At 47.1% G+C, this 20,992-nt stretch overlaps 1 protein-coding gene across 2 annotated transcripts in view; it reads left to right on the plus strand.

The window, feature by feature from the left end:
* Positions 1–15,636, plus strand: part of PLCD1 (phospholipase C delta 1) — a 95,730-nt gene extending 80,094 nt beyond the window's left edge. For both annotated transcript variants that reach the window (XM_084621197.1, XM_084621196.1), the window contains exons 11-15: positions 1,139–1,255; positions 3,995–4,173; positions 5,144–5,276; positions 9,227–9,376; positions 10,470–15,636. In XM_084621197.1, the coding sequence (XP_084477323.1) occupies positions 1,139–1,255; positions 3,995–4,173; positions 5,144–5,276; positions 9,227–9,376; positions 10,470–10,561 (671 nt within the window). In that variant the 3' untranslated portion in view covers positions 10,562–15,636. The remainder of the gene's footprint in view (positions 1–1,138; positions 1,256–3,994; positions 4,174–5,143; positions 5,277–9,226; positions 9,377–10,469) is intronic.
* The last annotated feature ends 5,356 nt before the right edge of the window (positions 15,637–20,992 follow it).

A 20,992-nucleotide genomic window follows, 5' to 3' on the forward strand; every position in this document is an offset into this window, starting at 1 on the left:
TGGTCAGTATTGCCCTGGTAAAGTATGTGTGGCAACATTGAGAAGTGATAAGATTTCCCTCTATGATGTTATTAACACACGTTCCAAAGCCCACAGCCCTGCCCATGCAGAAGTCAGGTCAGTCCTAAACAAAGGAATATGTGCTTGCCTTAATATGTATTTTAGCAGTAAGCTGAGTCATCAAGCAGGGAGGGACAGCAAAGGAAGTTCAACCAGGTGAAAAAACCCAGCAGGGAATATCCTTCCACATAGGCTCTGTGTTTCCTGGGTCTCAGCTGGCAATGTTTTTCAAGAAATTATAAAAAGGAGGGACAAACACCCCAAGGCACTCCTTTCTTTCTCTCCCTACCCATCCCATTCACTGCACCTGAAGAGATAAAGGAAGCCACCATGGGACTCTGGGGGAGGGGTCCTGACCTGAAGAGTTTGGTCGGTAAGACTGCTGCTAAAACATGTGGTGAGAAAACTCTGCTTCGAATCTAACAGAATACGTTAAGTTTGGCACCAGGAAGTGTTTTCTCTTTATTTTTCTGGTAGCCATTTCTGGCTTGTGTGCCTCATTACTTGGACTCACTTAAAATCTATCTCCTTATCATTAATAAACTTGTTTTATTGTTTTATCTAATCCAGTGTGTTCAAGTTGAAGTGTCTGGGTAACTCCTTGTGAGGTAACAAGTTGTGTGCATATTATTCCCTTAAAGGAATAATGGACTCAGAATATTTGTACTGTCCAGGCGAGGGCTGGGCCGTACAGGACATACATTTTTTGGGGGAAATCCAGGATGGTGGAGGGGGTGTTGGGGTCACCCTGCAATATAATCAGGCTGGTAAGAGCCATTGTTTGGTTGGCTGCAGCGCACACACAGATGTAACTGGGCGTGACTTACATGCTGGAGGCTGTTTCTGAGCAGTCTAGGTTGGAGGCTACAGCAGCGAGGCATTGTAAAGGGCACCCCAGGTTACAGGGTGGGGTGACGCAGCTGCTCATTAGTCTGGATTGTACCCTGGTATGTCACAGAAGAGTTGTATGCAAAGTTAAAAGACAGGCTAAGTAGGCAGGTAAAGGGGCTGCATATCATTAAAAAGGAATAGAAATAGCACAAATCACTCAAAAGGGTGTTTGTATCTGTTTCTCTAGGAACCAGTTTTATTCATCATAACATCAGGCATTTGAGCCGGGTCTATCCTGCTGGCTGGAGGACAGATTCTTCCAACTATAACCCAGTTGACTTGTGGAACGTTGGCTGTCAGATCAGTAAGTGCAATTGAAAGCTACCAGGTTGAAAATCGGAACCAGATCAACAGGGACCTAAATGTTGTTAGTATTTGATTGACCTGTGTGTGGCCTCAGTCCCTGAAGAGAGGACCTCCCGCCCCAAACCGCCCCCCCCCGGGATCCGACCCCCTATCCAACCCTGCCTGCTCCCTGTCCCCTGACTTCCCCAACCTATCCACACCTCTGCCCCCTGACAGGCCCCCTGGGACTCCCATGCCCTATCCAACCCCCCCTGTTCCCCGACCCCTGACTGCCCCAGAACCTCCGCCCCATCCAACCGCCCCCTGCACCCTGTCCCCTGACTACCCCCCAGGACTCCCCACCCTAACCACTCCATGTCCCCTGACTGCCCCCCGGGACTCCCTACCCAACCCCCCACTGCCCCTTGCGCCGCTGCCACCCCCTTACCATGCCGCTCAGAATGGCAGGAGCTCGCAGCCCCACTGCCCGCGCGGCGGCGTAACTATGTGGGAGGGGCTGGGGGCGAGCCTCCCGAGACAGGAGCTCAGGGGCCGGCCTGGATGTGGCCTGCGGGCCGTAGTTTGCCCACCTCTGCTCTAGTATACTACGCTATGCTGTGCTATGCAGGTTCTTATACTGTGCTTATTGCTGCAGTATCTGAGCACATTCTAGCAATGCATTAAACAACCATGATTCATATCTGTCGTGAGTTGTTTGTTTTCTGTGAGATAGTGAACTCTTGGTATTCGTGTTTAACAAATGGAGAACTGAGAGTCAGAAGATATGCGCCCAAGGTCAGACGGAAAACCTGTAGCTAGCTAGGAGTGAATGTAGATCCCCTGAGTCCCAGTGTTGTGCTGTCACTCTGAAGCTCCATACTTCCTCATTTCCTGTAGCTGCTTCTTGTATTCAAAGCATAATGTAGGTAATAAGAACAGGAGGACTTGTGGCACCTTAGAGACTAACCAATTTATTTGAGCATAAGCTTTCGTGAGCAACCGCTGTACTGTAGCCCACGAAAGCTCATGCTCAAATGAATTGGTTAGTCTCTAAGGTGCCACAAGTCCTCCTGTTCTTATTACCTTTTCTTTGTGCGGATACAGGCTAACACGGCTGCTACTCTGAAACCTAATGTAGGTAATGTAATTGTGCATGTTCCATGCCTAACTGATAGAACAGTATTTCTCAATGACCGGTTCCTGGACTGGCATCGGTTCCTGAGATCTCCCTGACACAGTTCAGGAAGGCAGCAAGCCAGTCCCTGGTGTCAGAAAGGTTGAGAAACACTGCACTAGACTGCACCAGTATGGTTCAAGACCCACAGTAGTGGAGGAATATAGTGTGGCAGAGTAAGCAGCAACAGCAGCTGAATAAGCAAGCTGGTTATTTAGCCCGTTGTCTGTGCCTTAGCTGGTGAGTTCCTGGGTCCAAACGTAGCAGATCTAACACAAAGTAACACTCTTTTAAAATTCGTGGAACACTGAAACTTTGAGGAGATACGAATGTTTCAAAAACAAATTGTGAAAACAAGGGCTCCATGAAGCTACTCGTGAAATAAAGTATTTTTGCCCATTCCCCACGCCCCTGGGGGGAAGATGGTCCAATGGTTAGAAAAAGTGCTTGAGGGTCTGGCATTCTGGGTTCTATTCCCAAATACCACTGTGACCTTGGAGAATTCACAGAGACCAACATGGGTGCTGAAAATTAGGCACCTACATCCATATTTGGGAACCCGAGTAAGTGGGCAGATTTCAAAGGTGCTGAGCGTGCACACAGCTCTCTCTGAAATCTGTATTAATTTATTTATCAGAGGAAAAATAGAGGTGTGAATGAGAGGATCATTTTTGTCTTTAATTTTTGTAGGGCACTTAGGACTTAGTGGTCATGGTGGAAAACCAGGTAAACATGAGCTCCCACTACCATGTGGTGGCAAGGAGCGTTAAGACGATCCTCGGATGTATAAGCAGAGGAATATCGAGTCGAAGCAGAGGAGTCGTATTGCCTCTGTGTGCGGCACTTGTGAGGCCACTACTGGATAGGGTGTACACACTTTAGAAAAGGTGTTGAGAACATGGAGAGGGGCTCGGAAAAGAGCTACCACAATCATTCAAGGTCTGGAAAACATGCCGTATAGTGAGAGAGTAAAGAAGTTCAGTCTATTTAGTCTAGCCAAGAGAAGGTTGAGAGGTGATTTGATCAGTCTATAAGGCTCAGATCCCCAAAGGTGTCTAAATACCTTTGAAGATCTGGGTCTAAGTAATTACATGGAGATTTCTGAAAATACAGACCTTCTTTATCTAGCAGACAAAGGCCTAAAAATCTCCGATGGCTGGAAACTGACGCTGGATGCATTCAGACTGGAAGAAAAATACAGTTTTCAGTGAGTTAATTAGCCATTCAAACAACTTACCTATGGATGTGGTGGGTTCTTCAGCACTGGAAGTCTTTTAACCAGTATTGAATGTCTTTCTAAAAGATACACTCCATTTCAACCTGACGGTGTAGTCTCAGTTTAGGAATCACTGGGTGAAATTCTGTGTTATGCAGGAGGTCAGACTAGATGGTCAGGATGGTCCCTTTAAAATCTGTGAAATCCTCATGTGAAAAGGGCTGTAGGAAGCGAAGTTTATCACTATTGTGCTGCAGATCACGAAGGCAAATCTTTATATGTATGAAGGTAGCTGTATTGTGTGAAAAATCACTAGAAAACCACTTGTGCTGGCTTACAGGAAGGTGAATTTTATTTTTTTGTTCCAGTTGCCTTGAATTTCCAGACGCCAGGCCCAGAAATGGATGTTTACCAGGGTCGATTCCAGGACAATGGGTTTTCTGGGTATGTCTTAAAGCCAGAATTCCTTCGGGACAAGCAATCCAAGTTCAATCCAAAATCCATCACAGAAGGAGTCTGGTGGATGCGGAAGAAACTCCAGATTAAAGTAAGAATTGGAGTAGGAAAATTGTAACAGCAACGCCAACTTTGTGTGCTTCTACAGATCTAAATTCTGCCACCTCTACCGACACTGAGCAGTACCTTCACAGCCCCGATTCACCAAGTTTGAAACTCCTGCTTAAATCCAGCGCTAGTCATCAAAGTTGTTAATCATGTACATGAATCCCATTGACTTCAGTCTGAATTGGGGCCTCTGTGAGAATTCCTTTCAAAGCCAAAGGGACTACTCAGAAAGTAAGGCCCCAGTTCAGCAAAGACTCACGCACATGCTTAACGTGATGCACAGAGTAGTCATTGGGATTATTCAGTGTTCATAAAGGGAAGAAGATATGTAAATCTTGGTAGGATTGGGGCCTATGGTACTATAAGGTCTTTGGGGCAGGGGCTGTCTTGTTCTGTGTTTGAACAGTGCCTAAGACAGTGGGGTCTTGATCTGTGACTGCAGCTGCTAAGACGATCACAATTCAAATAATAAATTATAATAATAATGCGTTGGGGTGGCAGAGCCCAGCTCACAGAAAGCACTCTCTTTTCATGACTTCACCTTCTTGGTTTAGTATAAAACGTGTGAAAAGGATAAAACAAGGGTAGTCCAGGCTCATATGTCATTATTTATTGTTATGGTTACAAGCATTTATTTGGCAAACATCCTTCAGTATTAGTTCAGGGTATAAACCGCTCATCAGCAGGGGTCCATTAGGAATTCCTTCTCCCTGCCCCTTGCCAGGGCTATTGGAGCATTGCACAGTTGACCAAGAATACTGTGGCCGTTTCACACCTTTCCCCGAAGCATCAGGTGCTGGAGTCAGGATGCAAGTTTTGAGAGAACTGTGGTCTGACTTGCTATGGCAGACCCTGTGTTCCCAAAGGATATTGCCTGGAGAAAAGAGATGACAGTTCTGAAAATCAAGTCTCATCCTGAACGTGTGCTACTGTCCCCTCTGCTTCCTCTGCAGATCATCTCCGGCCAGCAGCTGCCCAAGGTGAACAAAAGCAAAAACTCCATCGTTGATGCAAGGGTGACAGTCGAGATCCATGGGGTCCAGCGGGACAATGACAAGAAACAAACCAAAGTAATTGAAAACAACGGTAAGAGGGATTTCTGTATCACAGCTTAGCTTCACATGCCATCAGAGCATCCCAAGACCTTGCTGGCATGGTTTCACTCTGTACACAAGTAATGTCATGTAATTCACACTCTAACATGCTTTCATGTGATGACATGCTCCAAAGTGCAGCTAATCGTGGCCTCCCCTAACCAGAACAGCTCATGGTACAGAACAGCAGGCTCAGATCTGGGCCTGCTGCCATGCCTAAGCTCCTGGTTATGGACAGTGGGCCAGATCCTGAGCTCATTAACACTGGTGCAAATACAGGATAAGTTCATGGATTTGTTTCCATTGGGCTCAGGCCTCAATAGCTTTTCAGAAGGAAAGAAATTTCCTCTGGCGGGATCAGCCTGTCCTTTGCAAGGAAGCTACTGTGCGGCCTGCTCTCAAGCCCGGAGAGGATTCATGAGAGGCCACAGTCGTATGTTTCTGCACTGGCTATGCCACTGTTTCCCTTGCCCCTGGACTTGTCTGCTGGGATCTGTCCCCTCTGTACACGAGTCTGGTGTCACCCATTCAATGGGCTGTGTGGACTGAACCACCCTCCTCATAGCACGGAGCTTACACTCTTTGATGGGACAGGGTGGGGAAGATTCGTATCTGTCCTGTGGATAAATACAGGACTTAATTCACCAGGGAAGCCAAACTGGCACCTTTCACTGGTGCTAAATTCACATACATCATGGATGTCTAGGAGGAAGGATGAAAAGCCTTGTGGTTACAGCCTGTGACCCTGGAGAGCTGGGTTCAATTCCTGCTCTGCCACAGACTTCCTCAGAGCCTTGGGCAAGTCACTTATTCTCTCCTACATGCAGTTCCCCATCAGCAAAATGGAGACGATAATACTTCTTTCCTCACGGGCTGTTGTGATGATGGATCATTAGTAACAGTGAGGCTATCTGATACTGCACTGAGGAGGGCCATATAAATACCTAGAGCAAGAAATAACTTAGGTTCCTTTCCTGCAAGACTGATCCAGGCAGTAAATAGCTGTCAAATCAACATACACATTCCTCACAGAGATAGGGAAATATGCCGCTCACAACACACACAGAGACTACATTATTGTGTGGGATCAAAGCCAAGTGCATATAAACACCGTGTACATTTTCTCCAGGGCTAGCGGTGTTTCCCTTTTCCTCCTTTCCTTTCTTCCTGGTTTAGATTTCAGTTAGTAAAACGTGGCCCCGCTGCAAAAGTTCTTGTCCGTTTCCTTTCAGGCACATGGCTGTGAGTTTAGAACCACGTCAGTAACTTTCCCACCAAACTGTGCATATAACATCACAAGGTCTGGATCTACAGAGCTGCTGTGCGCCCCCCCCCGCCCCCCCCGCTCCCGGTGACTTCGGGGAGGTTACTGGCAGGAATGTTTACAGAAACAGGGACTTTTAAGTGAATGTTGCAAAATGGGATGGGAATTCCACATTTGTTATTGTCACTATTTGAGCTGGAAACCTGATACGAGTTACATCAAGGGCTATGTCCTGCATGGCCCTGAGGCCCAGATCCTCAAAGGTATTTGGGCACCTAACCCCCATCAGAACTTAAACACCTCTGCGGATCTGAGCCTGAGTGCCCTCAGCTTCCACTGAAGTCAGTGGGGTATTCTCACCTTGCAGGAACAAATCCCAAATCAGGGAACAGATTCAATGGGAGCTGGGAATGCTCGGGATTTCTGAGTATTAGGCTGTTACCAGGTAGGGGCCATAGAGTACAATGCTGAGCTATTGCTTTGCACGTGCAAATCCCCTAGTGACAAAAGCATAGTCCTGGGGCTAATGCTGTCACATCCGCCCGTCGCTGACTATCTTGCCTTCCCACAAAATCTAAATGGACCGAATGCCATAGATGAGACCTTAATTGTTAACACTGCCCTGTCTTATGCACCTTGCTAGGAGGCAACCACACTGCTGAGGCATGATTCCCTCTCTGCTTCCCTCTAGCTTTGGGGGTACAGCCATGTGCTGCTGACCCAAACCAGCAGCAAATTCTGACACCCCCTGCACCAGCACAGCTGTGCTGGTCAGCGCTTTATGGGTGGAGCCAAAGCTCACTCCATTCACCATCTACTTGCTCCTGGGTCTGGGTAGCTGATCTGAGTATCGCGCGCAGGGGAGTTCGTACTGCCTCTTATCCCACAGCATAGATGTGTTGTCCAAGTCACAAGGTAGCCTCAGTGATTTACTTAAAGTCAGACAGTGAGTCAGTATCAGAGCTGGGCAGGAAGCTTCTGACTGTCAGCCTAGGTCCCTATGCACTCGGCCACACTTCCTCATCTCCAGCTGACCCAGACCTTTACAACAGATCAGACTGGGCTGGAGATCTTGTGGGATCTCTTACCAGATCCCCAGACATTGCTGCTTTTGCTCAGGCTGCAATATGGCCAGAGCAGCCTCTATTCTTCTTTTTGGCATTTCCTGGATGGAACCAGAGGCCTGAGTCAAACAAAGGGTAACGTGTGGTTTGAGTTTGACGCTGGGAATGATCAGTGATCCAAAAGAGGGGGTGGCTCTTGTGTCCCTCACAACCAGATTGTCCAATCCCTTGAAGATAGAGAGAAACCCCAGAGGTACCACCTTTGGCTCCAGATCCACTGTTCAGATCTGGGGTTTGTTCCAGCTCTCTGGGCCAGTTTTGAACTCCAGACCTGGATCTCAGGTCAGCTAGTGACCAGCCCACTCTCAGGGTGTAGGTGGGGGCCCAGAGCTGTGTTTATGGTAGGGCTCCTCTCTGTGAAAAGCTGACGCTGTTTTATCACTGGAGAGGGGAGATGACGATAATCCCTTCCAGCTGCGCTATTTCTTTTACTAACTGGTGAATGAAACTTCAGCAGTTCTTTCTGTTAAAAAGGGTCTAACAAAGAAAAGCTGCAGCAGATCTCACTCGGTTTCATCACTGACAAAGTGGTATTGTCCGTATGCAGAAAAGAAATCCCGAATCAAAACTATAAACCAGTTGGACAGAGACCTAATCCTACCTCGGGCAGAACTGCTTACTCAGTCAGTTGGAGCTTTGCCTGAATCAAGACTGCAGGGCTGTGCCTGTTGAATTCTCCCTGGCACTCAGGGCTGTTCTCCTGAACTGTTGCACTTGTTCCTGTTCGTCTTAGACTTAACCCCATATGGGACAACTGTTTTGCTGATTTCAGCTGCAATTTGCATCTGAACCACCCACTACATCATTGGAGAAGTATCCTGCTGCTTCTAAAAAGACACACTATGAACCACAGTTTGTGCTAAGTCAGGTAGCCGTGCCATGTACTCACAACAGGTAGGCAGGGAATTTTGGATGAAAGAGGGATTTTCTCTTTCCCCTTAAGGTTTATCTGTTGAATTCATGGGGTCAATTCAGAGAATACTTGTGCAGCACTGGATCCTGCAGATCTCTGCTCACCTTGGTGACCTACTTGACATCAACACTCAACCGGAGTCAATGTTGGTTATTCCTAAATGGGAATTTACAGCCTCCAAGTTAGTTCACCATGGAAGGGCTTCTGCAGAGTACCAAGAGGAGAAGGCAAATCCCCCACAACTAGAAGAGAGCCACTGGGTCTTGTGGCAGAAGAGGGGACCCCATGAGCTAAAGTATGGTCAGAAATGCCCCAGTAGAGTGAAAACGCTTATTTCAGTCAGATTATTTTGTGGTTCACATTGTTCCAATCAGTTCATAGATTTCTAGGGTGAAATCTGGGCCTCACTGAGGTCAGTGGCAAAACGCTCATTGATTTCTGTGGGACTGAGATTTCATGCATGAATTTTAAGGCCAGAAGAGACGGTTCAGATCATCTGGTCTGACCTCCTGCATAATGCAGGCCAGAGAATTTCACCCCGTGTTAGCTTGTGGCTGAGCGGGAGCATATCTCCCAGCATGACAGCCCATCTTTATTTCAACTTGGCATGACTGTTTTTATTTTTCTGCTCCCTTGCTCAGGGTTTAACCCAAACTGGGATGAAGAGTTTGAATTTGACATTGATGTCCCCGAACTTGCTCTGGTCCGTTTTGTGGTGGAAGACTTCGATGTATCAACCAAAAATGACTTCATTGGACAGTACACCATCCCCTTTACTTGTCTAAAACAAGGTAAGGAGCTTTGTCTGTAGCAGAGCAAGCCACACTGGCTCGGCCCTTTAAAAACAAGCGGTGCCCTAGAGAGGCTAACGGCCTGGATTTTCCCACACGACCAGCTGTTACCCTGGGACCACTTGCTCGTTCAGTGACTGCCTGAGTCTTTGTTAGGATTAGGGTAACGTGGCCTCCAGAGACTTCCCTTAAAGGCCCAGCATAAGCCAGTACATTGGCCACTACGGAATGGTGTCATTGTGTTGGAGCCCCGAGTAATACATTGTAACAAAGGAAAACACGCACAGTGGATTCACTCGCATTCATTCAGCAGGAAACAGGATGTGGTTTGAGCATACTCTGAAATAAAGCAGCCTCACTTCAGCATGGTTTCGGCCTGCCTCCGAAAGGCCAGGTACTACAGGAAGCAGTGGTGTTAATTCAGAAGGCAGTTCACTCCCGTCAGGGTCAGGCACAATACGAAATCAAGCGTCTGAACACTTGTGATCATGAGTGATCTATTGTAAGCGTAGTGGGATCAGACCCAGTTTCTGGTCATATGTGAACTCTGCCCATTGTATTCCTAGCAACTTAATAACTACTGTAATTAGGGTTGGATAAATAGGGACCTTTAAAAACAATCAGCATATATTGTTTATGGAGTAGCATCTATAGGGAAGCAGTGATTAGGGCAGGGTGGCAGTAGTAGGATTCCTGGTTCCTATTCTTGGCTCTCCCACTGCCTGTGAGCTGCTGGGCAAGTCACATAAACCTAACGTATTCACTGATCCTCAGATGGAAAGAGCTGTAGAAGTGGCGGAAAGTGTAATTGTGGAGCCATACCATATCACCTGTGCACTATTGTACCTATTATATATGGCCCAAAGTTACAGGTCAGGGAAGGAGAGGACTCGAGCGTAGGAAATGGAAGTGATGTGGGACAGTCACTCTTTAGCATTGCAGTAGAAATGCCCCTACTCCTGCGTATGAAAAATAAGCAGCTTTCTCACGTCTTTACATCCAATCCCATGTTGTTGCATGTAAAACATTCAGAGTAGCAACCACATCAGGACTTGAAACTGAACGCTCGTGTCTGTGTATTTACTCATTCCAGGCTACCGCCACATTCATCTTTTGACCAAGAATGGGGACCCGTATCCATCAGCCATGCTTTTTGTGCACATCAATATTCTGGACAATAATTAGAAACAGCAGAGAAACCCATCTTTCAAGAATCAATGGACACTGCTACAGACTAAAAATGAACTGAAATCTGTCCTCATCCCTACCCTGTGCAATCCCCAGTGCCTTCTCTGGGCTTGGAAGAGGTATAAGTCAGTGCAGCCTGACTCCCATGCTGCTAAAAATACCTTTTATTCTGTACACACCCTCCATTCATTATGCTGAAAATATTCTGACCTTGCTGTTGAGATTTTGTTAATAAGACTATTCAACACATTTTGATTTTTAATGAATGGTAATTCTAATTACTTTACTTCTGTTTTTATAGAGCAGTTTAGGGATTTTAAATGGAATTTAGATTTAGTTAAGGGTATTGTGTTTGTTCAATGGAGGGCAGATGTGTCCCTTGCATCCTTGCCATTGTAAGGGTGCACATCGAAACTTTGTATAAGCAATATATGGTGGACAAATAAGCCCTGATCCAAAGGCCAATGAAGTCAGTTGTCTTCAGATCAGGCCTGTCCTTCACTCTTTTAAATCCTAAATTGAGACACAGTTCTGTCCTCTTTACTACAGTATAAAAAGCTACACTACAAAGATCACTTTTATTTTGTAATATGATGAAAAAATATGTGAACACTACTCCACGGATGTGCTATTTGCATCCAGCATGAACAGGGCTGAGTCACATTCTTCAAAGGAAAGAAGAAGTTGTAAGTGGGGGGAGTCTTTTTTAAACACAGGATGACCACAGAGACTTAATTTCACAAAAGACAATGTAAGTGTATTAAAGTGAAGGTATGGAAGGTTGTTTTTAAATACAGTAAGTTAAACATTTTCAGTGTGTATGGAAAACATCTTTTTGAATAAGGAGATGCTGAGAAAAAGGCAGTAGAAAGAATAATTTTAAATGTTTATCTGGTTATTATTTCACTGGTTGGAACCGAACATCATAGGACAGTAAAAAGAGGTGGCAGGTCTCTGAAAATGAAAGCAGGAAGGTGTGTGGGTTGTTTTGTTTTTTCAAAATTACAGCTACAGAGCTAGAGGAATAACGTAGAGAGAAAATAATATATTTTCAAAAATTGTCCACACTTGAGTTACTGATCATACTTCAGACTATTAAAAATGGAAGCATTCTGAAAAATACCTGATTTATTTTTCATCCTTTCTCCTCTTTTGTTACTTCTTGCAATGCACGCCCGAAGATTGTAAGCCTTATCTGTTTCATCGTTCATATTCAGTCAGCTTCACTTTGTGCTAATGCATGACACAATAAGAGGCACAAAACGATTGGGTGAAGGAAAGATGTCAGTGTCTCTTTGCGTCCTGTTCCACTCACTCCCCCACACGCCCTTGGCCCAAAATAGCCCAGGTGAGTGCCCTTTAGCCAACACAACAAAACCCCTCTATTCATTAGGGTTTCTGGTGGAAAATGTATTTTGCTGCAGTGTTTGCTAGCAGATATGTTAACCGTTCTTCTGGACACTGCTGTTGGCTGGTGTTCTAAACAATTAGCTGTTTAATTGTTGTTTGGGGACTTCGGATTTGTGTCTAATCATTAAAAATACCCAGCCAAACCCTTACTTTAAATTAGTTACTGGCAGCTAAGGGAGCATAAGTGCTCGTGCCAGCCGTACAAGCAGGTAAGCTATATTTCAGCATAGCCTTGTTTCCTACAAACGTCATCTATTGCTACACGAGCTAACAGCTTCTTCGCACTAGGTCTCTTTAATAGCATGCACCCAAGCTATAGAGCACTCCCTGTTCAGGAGTACCCTGATCACTCACTCTGCTTTCCCTAGCTGCTTACCAAAATTGCCCAAAGCATAGGCCCATGATTCATTTTTATAGTCTTGCGGCAATCACGAGGGCCCACCTGGGTTTCCCAGGTGCCTCTTATAAAAGAGGCTGCAAAGTGCCTGCTCAGGTCTTTGGCATCAATCTTAGCCCTAACCAACCCCACCAGAGCATAATCTTTCCTTTTAGCCAGAGGACAAATAGTTGTTTTTGGAGCAGATAGAGCAGGACTTTCATGCTGGCATCCTGTAGCGTATGGATTTGTTATAAACTGGCAGCCAACGCATGTGTTTGACCGCTTAGGAAGTGCAGCTTCCAGGTGGGTGTTGTGTAACTGCTGGGGAGCAGGAGTGCGGGGTCAGAAAAAAATTAGTGGCGAGCCAAAGCTACAACCGAATCCCTGCTTTCGTCTGCCTGCTGAGGCTGTGGCTGCTTGTGAGGGGCTAGTCCCATCCTAGAGGGGGGCCAGGATAAGGGGTGGCTCACCAATAGCCAACCTGGGGCATCCCTGCTTTCTCTGCACTCAGCATTGGCCCAGGCTGTGGTGGCTACTTTCTATTTGGCTGGCCAGCGGCTGCTTGAGGCAATCTGCCGGCCCCATCGTCATAGGCTTGGGGCAGCGCATTTGGCATGGTTTGCCCCCCTAGCATGAGGCCAAAAATTTGCCAGGCCAAATCTGAGTGAGTGGCGTTGCGACCTGGTGCACAGGGTCACAGCACCTTGCAAATTTGGCCCTGCTGCCTCTGTCTTGTTGGAGAGGAAACCAGGCCAAATCTGCTGCTTATAGCAGCTGCCTAAAAGTCAGAGGGGAACCAAGGTCCTGGGTGGGGCAACTGCTCCCTTGTGCCACAGCAAATGAGGCTCCTATTGGGGAGCGAGTAATGTACTGGCACTGGGTATGGTTATGATGGTTCGTGGTAGTGACGTGTGAGAAAACCGCATGGCCTCTCTGTGCCTCAGTTTCTCATTTATAAAACATGGCTCATGAGACTTTACCTTGGTTGTAAAGTGCTGTGAGCTGATGAGTGCTCTGTAAGCACAACGTGGTGGTGTTATGCAGAGCCTGTATCTGTGTGCCCTCACCCTGCAAACTCTCCTTCATTACAGGAACTCGTACTCACACAAGCCATACCATGGACTTCAGTGGAGTGACGCGTGTGAGGCAGACGTTGCAAGATCTGGCCCCAATGAATAAATTTTAGATGTATAGTGGGGGCTAGACTCCCAAGGGAGTCCCGCCTAGTGGAATTTGCAACCCCAAGTCAGGCACCCAGGCTCCCTATACCATGCATGGGGGACAGTGAGGTACCTAAAAGGGATTCACAGATGCCAGCTTGCTGAGGGGGGAGCTGCCGAAGCTAGCTAATAGGAAGTGCTGAGGAGAGGGAAGTGGCTGAAGCCCTGCCCCTCAACTAACTCCAGGCCAGAGGGAGGTGTCTACCTCTGCTAAACCAGGTTAGTCCTTTATCAAGGCAAACCAAGGAGATCATAGAGGTGCCCCCATACCTAATGCCCCACTGACTAGAGCACTCAGCCGGGAAGTGGGAGCCCCAAGTTCAAATCCCAGCTTTGTCTGACTCTGAGCAGGGACTTGAAGCCAGGTCTCCTATCTCCCAGGTGAGGGCCCTGACCACTGGGCTGTAAAGTTGGTCTTGGACCCCGCTGGCTATTGAATTGTTTATATAAAGTGGAACAGCTTCAGCAGGAGAACTTGAGAGACCCACCGCAGAATGCCCTGCTACAGCCACCACAGCTGTGGTTTGTGGGGGCCCCAATCCAGTCGCTGTGCTCTGACACTGCCTGAGACGACCCGCCCCGGCAAAGGCAGTCTGTGGGGGGGAGAAGCCTCCTTTGAGCATCCCGCTGGGGCTTAGAGGTGAGCTGGGCACTGAGCTGCCAGGTGGTTTCGCACCTGCCCACCAGCAGAATAGTAGGCACCATGGGGACTTTACTGACAGAAACGTAAGTGCCGTGATGGGGACTTCAGACAACTAGAGGGTTAGGCGGCAGCTCAGCGGTGGTGTAGTGAAAGAACGGGATGCCTGAATGTTGGACTTAGGTGCCTACATCCCCCTTGTGAATCTAGCCCGAAGGGTGAAAACTGCTGTGGAAGTTAAGGGTACAGCTGCACTGCGGCTGGGCCAGGCTGGGCTGGGCAGCCCGGGCAGCCAGACTTGAGCTCGCGTGGCTAAAAGTAGCAGCATGGACACTGTTGCTTGGGCTGCCACCCACGCTTGGACCCAACAAGGGGGCAGGCGGGCTTGGGCTTGAGGGGCTTCCTTAGCCGCCGCCCGTGCAGCAACGAGCCGAGTTAGCGCATGTCTGGCTCTGCGAGGGTGGCCACGGACGCATTCCCAGAATACCAGACGTTCCAGGATATCTGGGGACAGCAGGCCCCCGCCCCCCGACTGGCATGATGGTGCGTGCGAGGCTGGGCCACATGGGGGAATGCCATTTTGAAGAGCATGCCCATGCATGCATGGTGTGTGTGAGTGTACGTGATTGTGAGGTTCTCAGATTAAAATATGACCATATAAATCATTGTTGCACCCACGGTTATATATTTGCAGCAAATCTTGTACAAAGGTTGTCGAGTGAGGTGTCTATGAAAAGGTTATGAGTTGCTGGTTATGATTATGCTATCTGTATGCATGGATCATGTTTGTATTTGAAGTGATAAAAGTGATAAAAGTAAAATCCAGCTCTATACCTGGATTTCAAATGTTGGCTCCTGAGGTACCGCCCACAAGGGAGCTAGCCAGCACATCTCGGAGGGCTATTCAAATTAAGTGGCTCATCAAGAGACACTTGGTTGACAATGGACCATGCGAGACGCCAGTCTGCACTGAGTGAACTGTCATGTAAACGTGCTGTCTGGAGCGAAGGGAAAGGCTTCCTGAAAGGACTGAGCGAAATTGGGCATGGACATGTGACTTGCCCATGTGACTCCAAACGCCATCTTGTTGCGGTCATTTTCCACAGTAAGAACAATGGGATGCCCACCACATGGCACAAGCTATAAAAGGCCCTGGAAACACCTCCACTTTGTCTTCAATCCTGCTTCTTACCTCTGGAGGACCTTTGCTACAAACTGAAGCTCTGAACAAAGGACTGACTGACCCATCCCAGCTGTGGATGTTCTCCAGAGACTGGACTTCAGCCAGCAGTTTATTCCATCGCTGCTACAAGCCTGAACCGAGAACTTTGCCATTACTGTATGTAACTGATTTCTTTAACCAATTTTAACTCTCACCTTTCTTCCTTTTTATAAATAAACCGTTAGATTTTAGATACTAAAAGATTGTCATCAGCGTGATTTTTGGGTAAGAGCTAAGTTATATATTGACCTGGGCGTGTGGCTGGTCCTTTGGGATCAGAGGAACCTTTTATTTGACGAGACTGGTTGTAAAGAACCACTCATCTCTGAATCCAGTGTTTTTGGTGGTGATATAAGAACTGGAATGCCTGAGGAAACTGCCTTTGTTTTCTTCTTAGGCAGTGTGGTGAAACAGGAGTTTACTTTTGTGGCTGGTTTGGGATATCTTATAAAAGAATAACCACCAGTTTTGGGTTGTGTTTGCCCTGTTTCTCAGCAGTTTGTCCTGAATTTGACATCCTCAGTTGTGACCCACTAAGGCACGGGTACCGTCACACTGGCTGGGTTGGAGCGGCATGCTCCTCAAAATGGGGTCCCCTGTCCAATACCAGACAAAACCATGTCTGGTTTGTTTCAGTACTGGATGTGGGACAAATCACCCACAAAGAGGACTGTCTGATTTAAAATAGGCAAGTGGCCTCTCTAGTTGATGCATGCTGGGAATCGTACCTCCCTTCTGCAGTGCAGACACCCTAAGTCTCAGGCCAAAGGCAGTGATCTCTCAGCTGGTGGATCATTTCTCTTCAGCCAGATGAGAGGGTGAGGCGGTGCCGGTTCTTTCTGAAATCACTCGGTGGTTCAGCTGTTTCTGATTGATCCTTATCCTGACAAACTCCAAAATGAAATCAAAAGCATTCGAATGAGGTAGCTAGACTTAATTGGGTCCACAGCAAGGAGGGGCTTGAAAGGAATGACTGCGGCTTCCATAGAGCTATGGCTAATCCAGGCATCTGAGCACACTTCAAACACCCTGATGTAACTATGGTCAGCAATGAAGGATCATAGTAACTGAAGCACTGATGTCATCCCCACACTCCCACCAATAGGGTGGCTGGTTCAGGACAACATTTACCCAAGAGAGAAAGGGGTGATCTGTGAAATACCCTCCACACACATGGTGGTGTCCATTAGTTAGCTTCATATGCGGGGGGAAATGTCATTAAAGAGAAACAGGCAGCTAGCAAGCTGGGCTGTGTTCAAACTAGCGATGTAAGGATCAAGGCAATCTAGCCAAAAGCCGGTCCTTAAGGCCATGTGGCTCTTTGATGAGATACACAGATACTCTTGGCATATAAGTCTTAATAGACACTGTATTTGTAACTCACTGAGCACAAAGCGGCCTCATACCACGCTAATAGGGGCAATGAAAATAGTCAACTTAGTTGGAGGAAGGAACATGTCTGCTGGTGGCTTGTTCTTCTCTGATCTAGGGGGACTGCATCATTTTTAGGCTGTTTATAGAGATGCAGCATATGGCACTGAACCTGCCTCCCCAGGAGGGTGTAAGCTTTTAGCTAGGACATGGGACTACCTGGAGCGTCTGTCTGTTCCACTCAGCGTGTCCCAAGTAACACACAAATACTGCTGCTGCCTTTGCCCCTAAAAATGCAAAAGGAAATGCAGACTCTCAGCCATATGGAAATCATAACTAGCATGGCAGTACATTGGGGACTGCAACACAGGGCCAGAGGGTTGCAGCTCTGACAACGGCCACCTGGAATCTGCTGATTGAACCTGGGACCTCCCAAGCTAAGCCATGAGCTGCTACAGTTTAAGCTAAAAAAGCCAAGGCTCTGTAGCTGGGGCTGCCACATTCACTGTCTGTGGACCGGGCACAGAGCAGGATGCGTAACACACACTGACCAGTGGGTTACACAGCCCCCAGCCCTTTCTTTAAGGCTAGTTTCAGGGGGCTCCTGAAACTTTGTGCTGGTGTCTGGTTAAGGTTGAGATTAGACCCGCTGCAGTAACATTCTGGTTGAGAGACTCACTGTACTCTCCGGTTTGCTTGTGCAGCCTGTGTTCTGCAAGTTCTGTGGATAAACAGGGGAGGAAGTGACAACCCATCTCAAGGGTAAGGGACAGCGAGCCGCTTGGGTAGGGGAGATGTTACACCAGTGTCCTACTCACCTGGGGTTGTTAAAGACCGCACTGATTTTCTTAAGAGTAAGGGTATTAGGGCAGGGATTAACAGCCTGATCCTGTTCCCCTTTGCGTGGGTTGTTCATTCCCTCCCCTAAAGCTGTTCAGAAGCATGGCCGTGCACTGTTCGACGGCTGCTGCAGTTCAGCCTGGTGATGAAGGAAGTAATCGCTGGCTAATTTTCAGGGTGTTTTGTGAAGCTCTCTTGATTCTTTGTGATGACAAGCGCCATATGAATGTCAGCTCAGCACCGCTGGGCTAGCAGCAGGAAAGTGGAACGCTTCGTCAGACACTGCTGGGAAGTGTTATAAAGTCTAGATGCATGTCAATGAAGGACTATTTCTCTCTGCATTTATGAACTACATACAGCTGAGTAAGCCACTCAAGCTACAAAGGAGACAAGAACAATGTTTCTGCAGTGAGCTAAAATATCTCTTTGATTTATTGTTTGTAAAAATCTCCTACCAGCTTTTGAGTGACAGCAATAACCCTCTGGGATTTTCCTGTGTGTTACAAGAGCGAGAGTGCAGGTGACCTGCAGTGAAATAGACTGATCTCCCAAATCCTATTGCATGTCTATCTCTCCTGACTCAATCAGATGATATACTTATGGCCCACAAGCAAAGCTTTTAGGCAAGATTCATTGCATTCTATTGAGCAGCAATGTGTAATTGATTAATTGTGGAGCTGCAAAGGGCAAGTCACACACGTGTATAGGAGGGGAATACATTGGGCATAGCCGGCTGACCACTTTTCCGGGATGAAACACACTGATCATATTTGGTGTTCAAAATAGATATGATTGTGCAATAAAAATTGGATTATACAGCTGGGTGACTTGTGCCTCTGTTTCATCTGCTTCCTTATTCATGCATCAGTAGCTGTCCCCACATCCTTGTTGCCATTTCTTCTTGGTCTAGCTGATGCGGCTCCTTATTTGCTGCTTGCGTAAACTGTCTCTCTCGCTTTGCTTCCCCAATAGATTCTTCTGGGGAATCGTCTGTGCTCTTCCTCCTACTCTGCTTGGGACGTTGTTTAGATCCTGATCAAGTTCCTATTGGCTTTGGTGCTGGGCACTTAAGACGAGACTTACAAAAGTATTTAGGTGCTGAAAGTCAAGGGGAGTTGGTTACCAAATGCAGGTATTTTCATAAGACCTGCTCAGCCCCTGTTTCTATTTTTAGGTGCCTAAATACCTTTGTACATCTGGCCCTTAGAGCTCAGCTCTGGGTGATGCTGATTTGGATGTCAAAACATGAACCTGGATGTGGTTTTAGACATGTCTAACTGTAAAGGGGTGATATACACATGGCTATCAGCGAGGATGGGACCTTCACGGCAAGACACCTCAACACCCTCTGATCTAAAGGAGAGGGCATTAGGGGTGAGTAAATAGCAGGCTTCTAGCGTTGCTGGAGTCAGGCACTGGAAGGAGACATGATCATCCAGTGTATTATACAGCCACACTTTCATCATCCTGATAAAGCTGCGTAAGCGTGATGGAAAGGGGCAGTTGTGATCCACTGGAATGAACCAGTGTTGAGAGTCAAAGTAGGGCTCTTATACCCAACTCTCACTCTGACCCTTTGTGTCTCCATTAACCTTGCTGGAAGATGGAGAATGACGATCACCCTTTTTGCAACATGCTGTGAGGTCTCTAGCTGACACTGTATTATAGAGAATGTGGGTGCTGTGGGCTGCAAACAGGATGAGCTCCCTCACTCAGCCCCCACCCCTGTGCCCGAGCTCTGACCTAGAGGGACTCCCTCCAGGTGCAATTTAGTAGTTCCATTACCACAGTACATTCAATGCTGGGCCTGCCAGCGGGAACTGTCAATATTGATGGCAACCATGGTGTACAGATGTCAGCAGGAATGGGATTGGAACCCCCAATGGCAACACCTTTTGCTCACTCCTGACAAGAGCTGGATTTGAACCAGTGACTGAGAGCTATTTGGGAAGGTTCTTTTGTTGGTGTTGTTCCCATTAAAAGGGTCAGGCTTTGGTTGGAAAAACCAAGACTTTCTTGGTCTTCAGGTGCTGAAAAACTTTGTTTTCACAGAAACGTAGAGGTGGAGGGACCCCTGAGAGGTCATCTAGGCCAACCCCGTGTCCTGAGGCAGGACCCAGTGTACCTAGACCACCCCTGGCAGATGGGTGGTTGACCTCAGTTCTGCCCATGAAAAGCCCAACTTTTTCATCAAAAATGAATTTTCTTTTAATGTCTTCAGTGAAACACTGTTTTTTGAACCAAGAAACACTGACATTTTCAACCAGCTCCAGAGAAGCTCTAGAAATTTCTCTAACAATCACAGGAGCCAGCCAATCCCCTTGTTACTTAATAATTTGGATTTTTTTCTTTAGCCACAAGCTAAAACACAAAAAACTGAGGTAAGCGTTACCGAGTTAGAAAGTGTTAGTATAACGAACACTGTAGCTCTGTCGCCCTCTAGGGGCTGGAACATGTAACAGTTGAGTCGGTTACAGCTCTCATGCTAACTAACCATGTCGCTCAAGCAGTAGAGGCTTATGGTATGAGGGAGGTCGCTGGTATGAGCCCCACCTATGTCCCAGCCAGGGGAGATTTTACATAGGTAGATGCTAGGTTGATTTGATCAGTTCCTCTGAGGTGAGCACTATACAGCAGGTTTGACAAGGGGTCAAAAGTTCCCTTCTATCCTGTTCTGAGCCCCCTTGCTGATGATTACCTGCCGTTCTGATTGACCATAGCATTCAATGAGATGAAGTGAGTAGCTAAAACACCCATTAACTTCCATTATTTGAACTGTCAGACAATGTCTGGAGTCCTGGCATACGTGATGGAAGCGCTGCCCACTCTAAATACATCAGAAAAGTTAGATTCCATCATCTAAAAACAAGTATGGGGTTTAGCCTCTAGTGAGGCAGAGTTGCTTGTGATTCACAGCAGGTATCAAAAAGCAATGAGAAAAAACAGTGGGAGAAAGGGGAAACAGTCTCATGCTCGGTAGCAACCTGCCATGCGATCAGGAAGGGGAATTGCTGACATATGACCACAGGGAATCACACCTTAAACACACACATCCTTGGTGAACCAGAGCCACCTCCGAGTCTGGCTTTCTTCTTACAGCCTGGCAACACCCACAAAACTTTTCATGCCAATATGGTGTCGTGGAAGCAGAACATCAGAAGCAGGAAGCCTGCTACATAATCAGTGGGGCCACTGAATGAGCAAGGTGGTAAAGGAGCGCTCACAGAAGACAAGGCCATTGTAGACAAGCTAAATGAATTCTTTGCCACAGTCTTCACTGCAGAGGGTATGAGGGACATTCCTACCCTGAGCCATTCTTTTTAAGTTACAAATGTGAGGAACTGCC

The sequence above is a fragment of the Lepidochelys olivacea genome (genome assembly GCF_965140295.1).
Source record: "Lepidochelys olivacea isolate rLepOli2 genome assembly, chromosome: 2".
Taxonomy (NCBI): domain Eukaryota; kingdom Metazoa; phylum Chordata; order Testudines; family Cheloniidae; genus Lepidochelys; species Lepidochelys olivacea.